Below are 12,456 nucleotides of genomic sequence, written 5' to 3'. Positions count from 1 at the left end.
ATTATGTAGTGTCCTTCCTTGTCTCTTGTAACATTCTTTATTGTAAAGTCTATTTTATCTGATATGAGTATAGCTACTCCAGCTTTCTTTTGATTTCCATTTGCATGGAATATCTTTTCCTATCCCCTCACTTTCAGGCTGTATGTGTCCCTAGGTCTGAAGTGGATCTCTTGTAGACAGCATATAGATGGGTCTTGTTTTTGTATCCATTCAGGAAGCCTGTGTCTTTCAGTTGGAGCATTGAATCCATTCACGTTTAAGGTAATTATCAATATGTATGTTCCTATGACCATCTTGATTGTTTTGGGTTTGTTTTTGTAGGTCCTTTTCTTCTCTTGTGTTTCCCACTTAGAGAAGTCCCTTTAGCATTTGTTGTAGAGCTGGTTTCGTGGTGCTGAACTCTCTTAGCTTTTGTTTGTCTGTAAAGCTTTTGATTTCTCCATCAAATCTGAATGAGACCCTTGCTGGATAGAGTAATCTTGGTTGTAGGTTCTTCCCTTTCATCACTTTAAGTATATCATGCCACTCCCTTCTGGCTTGTACTGTTTTTGCTGAGAAGTCAGCTGTTAACCTTATGGGAGTTCCCTTGTATGTTATTTGTCGTTTTTTCCTTGCTGCTTTCAATAATTTTTCTTTGTCTTTAATTTTTGCCAATTTGATTACTATGTGTCTCGGTGTGTTTCCCCTTAGGTTTATCCTGTATGGGACTCTCTGCGCTTCCTGGACTTGGGTGGCTACTTCCTTTCCCATGTTAGGGAAGTTTTCGACTATAGTCTCTTCAAATATTTTCTCTGGTCCTTTCTCTCTCTCTCTTCTCCTTCTAGGACCCCTATAATGCGAATGTAGTTGCATTTAATGTTGTCCCAGAGGTCTCTTAGGCTGTCTTCATTTCTTTTCATTCTTTTTTCTTTATTCTTTTCCACAGCAGTGAATTCCACCATACTGTCTTCCAGGTCACTTATCCGTTCTTCTGCCTCAGTTATTCTGCTATTGATTCCTTCTAGTGTAGTTTTCATTTCAGTTATTGTATTGTTCATCTCTGTTTGTTCTTTAATTCTTCTAGATCTCTGTTAAACATTTCTTGCATCTTCTCGATCTTTGCCTCCATTCTTTTTCCGAGGTCCTGGATCATCTTTACTATCATTATTCTGAATTCTTTTTCTGGAAGGTTGCCTATCTCCACTTCATTTAGTTGTTTTTCTGCTGTTTTATCTTGTTCCTTCATTTAGTACATAGCCCTCTGCCTTTTCATCTTGTCTCTCTTCTGTGAATGTGGTTTTTGTTCCACAGGCTGCAGGATTGTAGTTCTTCTTGCTTCTGCTGTCTGCCCTCTGGTGGATGAGGCTATCTAAGAGGCTTATGCAAGTTTCCTGATGGGAGGGCCTGGTGGTGGGTAGAGCTGACTGTTGCTCTGGTGGGCAGAGCTCAGTAAAACTTTAATCCGCTTGTCTGCTTATGGGTGGTGCTGGGTTCCCTCCTTGTTGGTTGTTTGGCCTGAGGCAACCCAATACTGGAGCCTATGTGGGCTCTTTGGTGGGGCTAATAGCAGACTCTGGGAGGGCTCATGCCAAGGAGTACTCCCCAGAACTTCTGCTGCCAGTGTCCTTGTCCCCATGGTGAGCCACAGCCACTCCCCACCTCTGCAGGAGACCCTCCAACACTAGCAGGCAGGTCTGGTTCAGTCTCCCTTGGGGTCACTGCTCCTTCCCCTGGGTTCTGATGTGCACAGTACTTTGTGTGTGCCCTCCAAGAGTGGAGTCCCTGTTTCCCCCAGTCCTGTTGAAGTCCTGCAATCAATTCCCACTAGGCTTCAAAGTCTGATTCTATAGGAATCCTTCCTCCCGTTGCCAGACCCCCAGGTTGGGAAGCCTGACGTGGGGCTCAGAACCTTCACTCCAGTGGGTGGACCTCTGTGGTATAAGTGTTCTCCAGTTGGTGAGTCACCCACCCAGCAGTTATGGGATTTGATTTTACTGTGATTGCGCCACTCCTACCATTTCATTGTGGCTTCTCCTTTGTCTTTGGATGTGGGGTATCTTTTTTGGTGAGTTTCAGTGTCTTCCTGTCGATGACTGTCCAGCAGCTAATTGTGATTCTGGTGTTCTCACAAGAGGGAGTCCAGAGGACCAATTCCTAAAGACATTTAGTCACATTTCCTCCTAGAACAGGTCAGAGAGTTTAAGAACCTGCTTAAGATCAACCAACAAATACGGAGTTGATTTGGTTTCAAGTTCCGATCTCAGATTCTCACAAACCTGAGTCCGCAACACTATATTTCAATCTATTGTGCATATTTTTATGTTACATCCACATGTATCAAATAGATGAATGAACAAATAAATTAGCGTTCAGTCACTCCATTAAGGTTGGTCACCTTAACAAACTGCTGTCAGATCAGCTTAGTTCTGAAGCTGAATAATCAACCCCAAATGTGTGGCAACACTTTGTCTCTAGCTCACACATCTCATGTATGTTCATTAAATTTCTTTGGGGATGGAGAAGAGCTTAAAATGCCCAGAAGATACTCTGAGCAATCTGAGGGAGGAATCCCATTGGTGCCCAGCCAAGGTCTGCATGTAGATGCTCCCGGGAAGAGCTGAGCCAGCCATGCCCCACCCAGCAGCTTAATGCCTGTCTTTGAGAGGCAGCCTGTCTGACTAGCTTTTATAAAATATCCAAGAATAGAAATACTTATCATGGAGTTAACAGCACTCTGAGACCTGGAAGCACTCATTGATAACATTTCCTCAATAAAAAGATTCTCTAATCACACAGATGAGCTTCCAGTGATGTGGAAAGATTGGGTGAATGACTCTGGTAAGTGAGCTGTTGAAAACAAGACTGAGACAGGGTTGCTCAGGGGTGTGGGACTCAAAGAGGAAGGGGAAAACATGGTGAGTGAACCACCTTTGAATGCATAAGCCACTAAAATACATACACACACACACACACATAACACACACACACACAGCCCCATTCTAGAACTGGAGGGGGTGGCTCTCAATTAAGGATCATTCAAAGGAATGACTATATACTACAAATGGGTTTATGTCGAAGAGTTGGATAGACCCTAAATCCTCGGAGAGCCTATTTAGAACAAACTGGATTTAAACATTTTAGTCGGTTTGGAGGATCTTCATTCGCAAGTGGCCTAAAGGAAAGGCCAAGGGAAGCAACACTGAAAGCTGAGCCCTGCCCAGTGCTCCAAAGGGCAGGGGGCTGAGTCCATTCCACAACCAAGTCCCTGAAAGGACTTGTGGGGGAAGAGACTAAACTTAGCCTTGAATTTTGTGAATCAAAAGCTCCCTGAAATCACTTCTGGCTATGGACAGTGGAGGAACTCTTGAACGTGTTGAAATTGTTTTTTGTTTGCTTGTTTGTTTGTTTTTTCCAAGAACATCTTTAAACAAGGCAAAGGATCCATCTTTTAAAAACCAAGGGCCACTACTTCAGGATTCAAGAAGGAAGGGGCCCCTGCTCCCCTACTGCTGACAGGTCCCTTGTCAAGCCAGAGAGCTGCCACCTACCCTGCCGATAGTGGTCTTGTAGGCAGTCCTGATTTCCTGGCGCTGGGCCGTGTTGCGATAGGCCAGGACGTTGATGATGGCATCTTCATCCGTGCCTGGTGTGGAGCGGAGACAGGGAGTGAGTGTGATTTGAGAGAGGAATGAGAAAATGGGTTCCTCTGTGGACACTGGTGTAACCCAAACACATGCAGAGAGCTTTCTAAGAAAAGAAGTTCTTGTTCAGAGAGTTTGTCTATTTTGGAGGGAAAACAGACACTAGATTAGAGTCTTGGTCTCTCCTTTCACTGGCTATTTTTTTTTAACATCTTTATTGGAGTATAGTTGCTTTACAATGGTGCGTTAGTTTCTGCTGTATAACAAAGTGAATCAGCTATACATATACATATATCCCTGTATCTCCTCCCTCTTGCGTCTCCCTCCCACCCTCCCTATCCCACCCCTCTAGGTGGACACAAAGCACCGAGCTGATCTCCCTGTGCTATGCAGCTGCTTCCCACTAGCTACCTATTTTACATTTGGTAGTGTATATACGTCCATGCCACTCTCTCACTTCATCCCAGCTTACCCTTCCCCCTCTCCGTGTCCTCAAGTCCATTCTCTATGTCTGCATCTTTATTTCTGTCCTGCCCATAGGTTCATCAGAACCAGTTTTTTTTTTAGATTCCATATATATGTGTTAGCATACAGTATTTGTTTTTCTCTTTCTGACTTACTTCACTCTGTATGACAGACTCTAGGTCCATCCATCTCACTACTAATAACTCAATTTTGTTTCTTTTTATGGCTAATATTCCATTGTATATATGTGCCACTAAATGAAGGAGTTAACTTCTCTGAGCATTAGTTTCCTTATCTATGAATGTGAGCGATCATAGTACTTTGCCTCTTTGGATTGCCCATATTTATCTTCCACGTTCTTGCCCTTCTCTCCTCACTTTTATCTCTTTATCGTCTCCTCTGAGTTTCGAAACAGTTCAAACCCATCTTTTAATTCATGATTTGGCACTTCACAGGGTTTAAATTGGCTGCTCATTGTATCCACTGCATTTTAAGATCTGTATTTGTGTTTTTCTTTTCTAAGCTCTCTTTCCTGATCTCTGATCAGGAAACTTTTTATAACTGCCCATGAATTCCCATGATGCAATATCCTACCAAAACTTTTCACTATGAGTTACAATTTTTAAAAAAAATTTTTAAAAAGATTGTTATTTTTGCTCTTTTTAAAAATTTTATTTATTTATTTGGCTGTGTCGGGTCTTAGCTGCGGCATGCGGGATCTTTGATGTGGCATGCGGGATCTTTCGTTGTGGTGCAAGGGCTCTTCACTGTGGTGCACGGGCTTCTCTCTAGTTGTGGTGTGTGGGCTCTAGAGCTCATGGGCTCAGTAGTTGCGGCACGCAGGCTTATTTGCCCAGCAGCATGTGGGATCTTAGTTCCCCGACCAGGGATCGAACCCACAACCCCTGCATTGGAAGGTGGATTCTTAACCACTGGACCACCAGAGAAGTCCCTGAATTACAAATTTAAAATGTCATAAATTTTGTTTGCTTGTTTCTTGCAGCAGCTTTTACAGGCAACTTTCACAGCTGGATGTTCATGTACGCTGGTTGAGTTTTCTATTTTCCCATATACTGTATGGGAAGATGTGATGAGTTACAGGAGAGTCTATTGAAATATTTCAGGGAGAAATAAAAAAATATATAGATTTACCAGAGTTATTCTTTGCAAAATTAGAGCTCTAGAAAAATGTGAGGTGTACGGAGGAAGTTATAGAGGGTTTTTTTTTTGTTTTTTTGGTTTTTTAAATTTATGGCTGCATTGGGTCTTTGTTGCTGTGTACGGGCTTTCTCTAGTTGTGGCGAGCAATTTCTACATCCTCCAAGAAGTTTTGCCTGATGCTCCCAAATGATATGTGATCTCCCTGACTCCTAATGGGATCTTACTTGTGCCCCTCCCGTCGCTATCATATTATGAACCGGATCATGTTTCTGTGCATGCCTTGGCTGCCTAGCATCCATGGACGATTGAACCACAGGACTAGGTTTATAGTCCTTGTCTCCTCTAACCTTCACTGGCCCACACAGCGAGCACTGAAAATGGTTTGCTGTATCAAATGCCTCCTGACTCTGAGAATTCCGAATGCCATGTGGTCTACGTTCTGAATTACGGTGTTCTTGCTATCCACCAAAGAATTAGGATACACCTGAAAAAAAGGGTGGGCCGAGTACCTTGTCCATTCTATTTATGAAAAGGGAAAATGATAGATTCAGGGTAATGTCCTGTTCAGAGGTGGGCAGAAGCACAGCACAGTGGCTTAAGCTCCAGCTCTGGAGTCGGACTGCATGGAATTGCCTAGAATCCTGACACGTAGGACCCCAGACACCTCGGGCAAGTTAGCTCATCTCCCTAAACCTCAATTTCTCATTAGTGAAACAAGCTGCTGTCAGAATTAAAACATAATCTATGTAACACATTGTGCCTGACACACAGTAGAGCTTAATAAACGCTCACTATTACTGTTGTCGTTCCTGTTAGTAGCATTGGGGCTAAGATGAATTCTTCTTGGATAGAAAAACTGGGAAATAACGCCTCATGGTCAAACGTTTTTATCCAAATCTTGAGGAGATTCTAGATAGCAGCTATGAAACAGAGAGCACTTCTCTGGCCAAATGTCCACTCAGGCAAGTTTGGAGGCAGGGTCTAGGTCAGCATAGCCTGCAGTGCCCGGGCATGGCTGTGCCCACCCAGTGGGAGGCCTTTGCCCACGGGAGCTACCAGAGGGTGGTGCACCGGAAGACAAGCCCTTCTGGTCACGTACGCACAGCCTTCTCACCTAAAATCCCACACACTACACGGGAGTACTGGCCTAGCTGTGCCTATTACAGCAGTAACAGGCGGGGCGCTGACTCAAGGGAAAGAATGTGGACTTAGAGCTGGCAGGCTCTGCTGAGTGTGACTCATGGCTCAGTTCCACTTACTCTGTGCCTTCCTACGTTACTTCTCCGAGTCTCAGTTTCACATCTGTAAAATGGGGCGAAAATAACAATAGGACCAGCTGCTTTCACTACATCACAGGATTATCGCATGTATTTGTTCAGATAATATTTGTCAAAGTGCTTTGTAAACCTTCTGGCATGACATGCATACATGGGTTAACTGGAAAAAAAATGCACTTCTCAAATTTGATATATAGGTTCATAATATCGGAATGTAAAACAAATTTAAATTATGAGGGAAGTCCAGAATGAGTTCATAACATTTAAAATTCTTAGTAAAAACCCTCCGGTCTAGTTTGCCTTGAAAAGTCAACTTGCACGGGCTTCTCTCTAGTTGTGGTGTGTGGGCTCTAGAGCTCATGGGCTCAGTAGTTGCGGCACGCAGGCTTATTTGCCCAGCAGCATGTGGGATCTTAGTTCCCCGACCAGGGATCGAACCCACAACCCCTGCATTGGAAGGTGGATTCTTAACCACTGGACCACCAGAGAAGTCCCTGAATTACAAATTTAAAATGTCATAAATTTTGTTTGCTTGTTTCTTGCAGCAGCTTTTACAGGCAACTTTCACAGCTGGATGTTCATGTACGCTGGTTGAGTTTTCTATTTTCCCATATACTGTATGGGAAGATGTGATGAGTTACAGGAGAGTCTATTGAAATATTTCAGGGAGAAATAAAAAAATATATAGATTTACCAGAGTTATTCTTTGCAAAATTAGAGCTCTAGAAAAATGTGAGGTGTACGGAGGAAGTTATAGAGGGTTTTTTTTTTGTTTTTTTGGTTTTTTAAATTTATGGCTGCATTGGGTCTTTGTTGCTGTGTACGGGCTTTCTCTAGTTGTGGCGAGCAATTTCTACATCCTCCAAGAAGTTTTGCCTGATGCTCCCAAATGATATGTGATCTCCCTGACTCCTAATGGGATCTTACTTGTGCCCCTCCCGTCGCTATCATATTATGAACCGGATCATGTTTCTGTGCATGCCTTGGCTGCCTAGCATCCATGGACGATTGAACCACAGGACTAGGTTTATAGTCCTTGTCTCCTCTAACCTTCACTGGCCCACACAGCGAGCACTGAAAATGGTTTGCTGTATCGAATGCCTCCTGACTCTGAGAATTCCGAATGCCATGTGGTCTACGTTCTGAATTATGGTGTTCTTGCTATCCACCAAAGAATTAGGATACACCTGAAAAAAAGGGTGGGCCGAGTACCTTGTCCATTCTATTTATGAAAAGGGAAAATGATAGATTCAGGGTAATGTCCTGTTCAGAGGTGGGCAGAAGCACAGCACAGTGGCTTAAGCTCCAGCTCTGGAGTCGGACTGCATGGAATTGCCTAGAATCCTGACACGTAGGACCCCAGACACCTCGGGCAAGTTAGCTCATCTCCCTAAACCTCAATTTCTCATTAGTGAAACAAGCTGCTGTCAGAATTAAAACATAATCTATGTAACACATTGTGCCTGACACACAGTAGAGCTTAATAAACGCTCACTATTACTGTTGTCGTTCCTGTTAGTAGCATTGGGGCTAAGATGAATTCTTCTTGGATAGAAAAACTGGGAAATAACGCCTCATGGTCAAACGTTTTTATCCAAATCTTGAGGAGATTCTAGATAGCAGCTATGAAACAGAGAGCACTTCTCTGGCCAAATGTCCACTCAGGCAAGTTTGGAGGCAGGGTCTAGGTCAGCATAGCCTGCAGTGCCCGGGCATGGCTGTGCCCACCCAGTGGGAGGCCTTTGCCCACGGGAGCTACCAGAGGGTGGTGCACCGGAAGACAAGCCCTTCTGGTCACGTACGCACAGCCTTCTCACCTAAAATCCCACACACTACACGGGAGTACTGGCCTAGCTGTGCCTATTACAGCAGTAACAGGCGGGGCGCTGACTCAAGGGAAAGAATGTGGACTTAGAGCTGGCAGGCTCTGCTGAGTGTGACTCATGGCTCAGTTCCACTTACTCTGTGCCTTCCTACGTTACTTCTCCGAGTCTCAGTTTCACATCTGTAAAATGGGGCGAAAATAACAATAGGACCAGCTGCTTTCACTACATCACAGGATTATCGCATGTATTTGTTCAGATAATATTTGTCAAAGTGCTTTGTAAACCTTCTGGCATGACATGCATACATGGGTTAACTGGAAAAAAAATGCACTTCTCAAATTTGATATATAGGTTCATAATATCGGAATGTAAAACAAATTTAAATTATGAGGGAAGTCCAGAATGAGTTCATAACATTTAAAATTCTTAGTAAAAACCCTCCGGTCTAGTTTGCCTTGAAAAGTCAACTTGTTCCCATTGTGTTTTCTTAGTGTGAGACGTACTCACAGTTGCCTGTGGACACAACACCCTCTGGGTGACTCTGTCATGCACAGCACGTGAGGGGTGTTTACCTCCAATGGGACACTTACCGAGCCCTTTCATGGCCTTCCTCAGGGTCTGGGCATCTTCGGTGGCACTGAAGCCTGAAGCAGCTTTGACGGTGCCTCCCTTGGCTGCCTGAGAGCACAGAGAAAGATGGTGACTGAGAGGCACTTCTCACCAGCATGGCACCATCTCACACAGCAAGTTTGCTGAGCACCCACCATGGGCCAGACACTCTTCCAGGTGCTGGGACTGTGGGAGATGAGGCTCTTGCTCCCCTGGAGCTGATGTTCAAGTTCAGCAGGAGGCAGACAGTAAACGAGCCAACAAACAAATATTCCACCAGGTGGCCGGTAGTGAGAAGGGCTACAGGGCAGACAGAGAGGTCCTGGAGGGGCTGCTCTGAGGAGTGACATTCAGGCTGAGGTCTGAGTGACAGGAAGCAGCTGACTGCGCAAAGATCGGGGAAAGTGTTACAGGTAGAGGAAACAGCTGAGGCAAAGGCACTGAGGCTGGAGCTGCCTTCTGGGGGAGGAGTGGGACAGAGGCCAGTGTGGCTTGAGTTGGTGGGCAAGCTGGGCAGTGGTAAGATAAGTTAAACCATTACCTACAAAGTAATCTTGTCTGCCCTGAAAGGGGAAAATCAAACCTGAATTCAATCAAGCCTCTAAGGCCAAATACCAATTTATGGTAAATAGGAGAAAGAGGAAAATGTTAACCCACCCCACAGGGCTGTAATCAGCACAATCCGGACTGTGAGAAATACTACTTGATGAACGATCTAGTTTCTTCAACAAATAAACTGCAAGGAGAATTAGAAAAGAGAGAGATGGAGGGACTTCCCTGGTGGCGCTGTGGTTAAGAATCCGCCTGCCAATGCAGGGGACACGGGTTCGAGCCCTGGTCCGGGAAGATCCTACATGCCGCGGAGCAACTAAGCCCGTGCGCCACAACTACTGAGCCTGCGCTCTGCAGCCCACGAGCCACACCTACTGAGCCCACGTGCCACAACTACTGAAGCCCGCGCGCCTAGAGCGCGTGCTCCGCAACAAGAGAAGCCATCGCAATGAGAAGCCCGCACACCGCAACGAAGAGTAGCCCCCGCTCGCCGCACCTAGAGAAAGCCTGCGCGCAGCAACGAAGACCCAACACAGCCAAAAATAAATAAATTTTAAAAATTAAAAAAAAGAGAGATGGAGGGGAAATATAGGTTAAAAGAGATTAAAAATGCACAACAATAATCATAATGGGTGGGGCTTCCCTGGTGGCACAGTGGTTGAGAGTCTGCCTGCCGATGCAGGGGACACGGGTTCGTGCCCCGGTCCGGGAAGATCCCACATGCCGCGGAGCGGCTGGGCCCGTGAGCCATGGCCGCTGAGCCTGTGCGTCCGGAGCCTGTGCTCCGCAACGGGAGAGGCCACAACGGTGAGAGGCCCGTGTACTGAAAAAAAAAAAAAACAACAACAACAAAAAACCATAATGGGTGAACTTATTGGGATCCTGAATCAAACAGTAAAAAAAAAATGACATTTATGAGACAGTTGGACATTGAACACTGACTTGATATTTGATGCCATTAAGCAACTAGTGTTAACGGTTTTAGGTATGATAATTGTATTGTGGTTACATTTTATTTTTTTAAGAGTTTGAATCTTATACACATTGAGAGAGTTTATAGATGAGAGGATAAGATGTCTGGAATTTGCTTCAAAATAACGGATTGGGGGAAGTAAGTGGGGGTAAAGAAGAAACAAGGCTGACCGTGAGTTAATAATTACTGAGTTATTATTATTATTATTATTTTTTTTTTTTTTTTTTTTTTTTTTTTTTTTACGCGGGCCTCCCTCTGCTGCGGCCTCTCCCATTGCGGAGCACAGGCTCCGGAGCGCAGGCCCAGCGGCCATGGCTCACGGGCCCAGCCGCTCCGCAGCATGTGGGAACCCGGTTCCCCTGCATCGGCAGGCGGACGCGCAACCACTGCGCCACCAGGGAAGCCCTGAGTTATTATTATGTAGTATAATAATTACTGACCATGAGTTAATAATAATTATAGGTACAAAAGGGTTCTTTTTTTTTTTTTTTTTTGGTGGGGGGTACGCGGGCCTCTCACTGTTGTGGCCTCTCCCGTTGCGGAGCACAGGCTCCGGACGCGCAGGCTCAGCGGCCGTGGCTCACGGGCCCAGCCGCTCCGCCGCATGTGGGATCTTCCCAGACTGGGGCGCGAACCCGGTTCCATCGGCAGGCGGACGCGCAACCACTGCGCCACCAGGGAAGCCCCAAAGGGGTTCTTTTTAATATTTGGTCCACTTTTGTATGTGTTTACCTTTTTCCATAATAAAAACTTTAAAAATGAAAAAGAAAGAAAATCAAAGAGGTTGCAAGGGCAGAACAAGAGCCTTCACAAGCCAGTGAGGAGTTTCTGTTTCATTCTAAATGCAGTAGGAGGCACTGGCAGGTTTTCAGCAAAGGAATGGAGGAGATGACCTGATTTACATGTTAAAAAGATCACTTGGGCTGCTGCAGGGAGATACAGAGACCAGTTGAGAATCTGGGCCAAGATCCAGGGATATGATGGTAGACGAGGGTGAAACAGTAAAAATGGAAAGAGACAGACAGACTCAGCACATGTTTTGGAGCAAAGGCGGCAGAACTTGCCAATGGACTGAGGTGGGAGGTGAGGAAAGAAAAGAAGCAAGTGTAACTCTAAATCTTTTTCCCTGAGCAGCCAAGCAGACAGTGGCATCGTTTACCCAGATGGGGAATGCTGGAGGACTACCAGATTTGGGATGGCAGTGAGGAGTGGGATTTAGAAGTTCTATTTTCAAAATGTTAAGTTTGGGATGTCCAGTAAACATCCAAGTGGAGTTGTCAAAAGGATGGTTGGTTATACAATGTAAATCTAGAGGGCAAGTCTAGAGTAATAAATTCAGGACACATCAGTGTTTGGATGGTATTGGACAACATGACCTAGGGAGAAAGTGAAGAACAGGGGTCCTAGGACAAGCCTGGGCCTCTCCAGCAGAGAAGGACCGGAATGGATAACCAAGAAGGACTGGTCCTTGATGTATAAAGAAAACCAGGACCGTGTGTTGTCCAGAGGCTGAGGAAGGAGGAAGATGTCAGTGCCTGCTAAGGTAGGTGTGAGTAGAGGACACAGAAGGGATGGTCAGGTTGGGCAACACGGAAGGTCCTGGTGATCCTGACAAAGGCTTCTGCAGTGGAATGGAGGGGACAGAAGCCTGACCAAGTGGCAGAGGAAAGGATGGGAAGTCATGAGGAGGAGACCGCAGTCTAGACACTGGAGATGAAGACCAGCATCACTGGAAACGACCAGCATGCCTTAAAGCGAGACATATGCTGATGTGTACAAGGGACAAAAAGTTAGTGAGTCTGACCCTCTGCAAATACAGACTACAAATTAAAAACATCAACAAGCTGGGCTTCCCTGGTGGCGCAGTGGTTGCGCGTCCGCCTGCCGATGCAGGGGAACCGGGTTCACGCCCCGGTCTGGGAGGATCCCACATGCCGCAGAGCGGCTGGGCCCGGGAGCCATGGCCGCTGGGC

General features: G+C 45.5%; 1 protein-coding gene across 1 annotated transcript in view; it reads right to left on the bottom strand.

Annotated features, from left to right (window-relative positions):
• ANXA4 (annexin A4) overlaps nucleotides 1-12,456 on the bottom strand; it is a 78,980-nt gene that overhangs the window by 35,177 nt on the left and 31,347 nt on the right. The window contains exons 3-4 of the mRNA XM_024133523.3: nucleotides 8,940-9,027; nucleotides 3,528-3,622 (exon numbers count right to left, since the gene is read on the bottom strand). Coding sequence (XP_023989291.1) covers nucleotides 3,528-3,622; nucleotides 8,940-9,027 — 183 coding nt within the window. The remainder of the gene's footprint in view (nucleotides 1-3,527; nucleotides 3,623-8,939; nucleotides 9,028-12,456) is intronic.

This window comes from Physeter macrocephalus, chromosome 12, assembly GCF_002837175.3.
Source record: "Physeter macrocephalus isolate SW-GA chromosome 12, ASM283717v5, whole genome shotgun sequence".
In the NCBI taxonomy this organism is placed as follows: domain Eukaryota; kingdom Metazoa; phylum Chordata; class Mammalia; order Artiodactyla; family Physeteridae; genus Physeter; species Physeter macrocephalus.
This window is presented reverse-complemented; position numbering and strand designations above follow the sequence as displayed.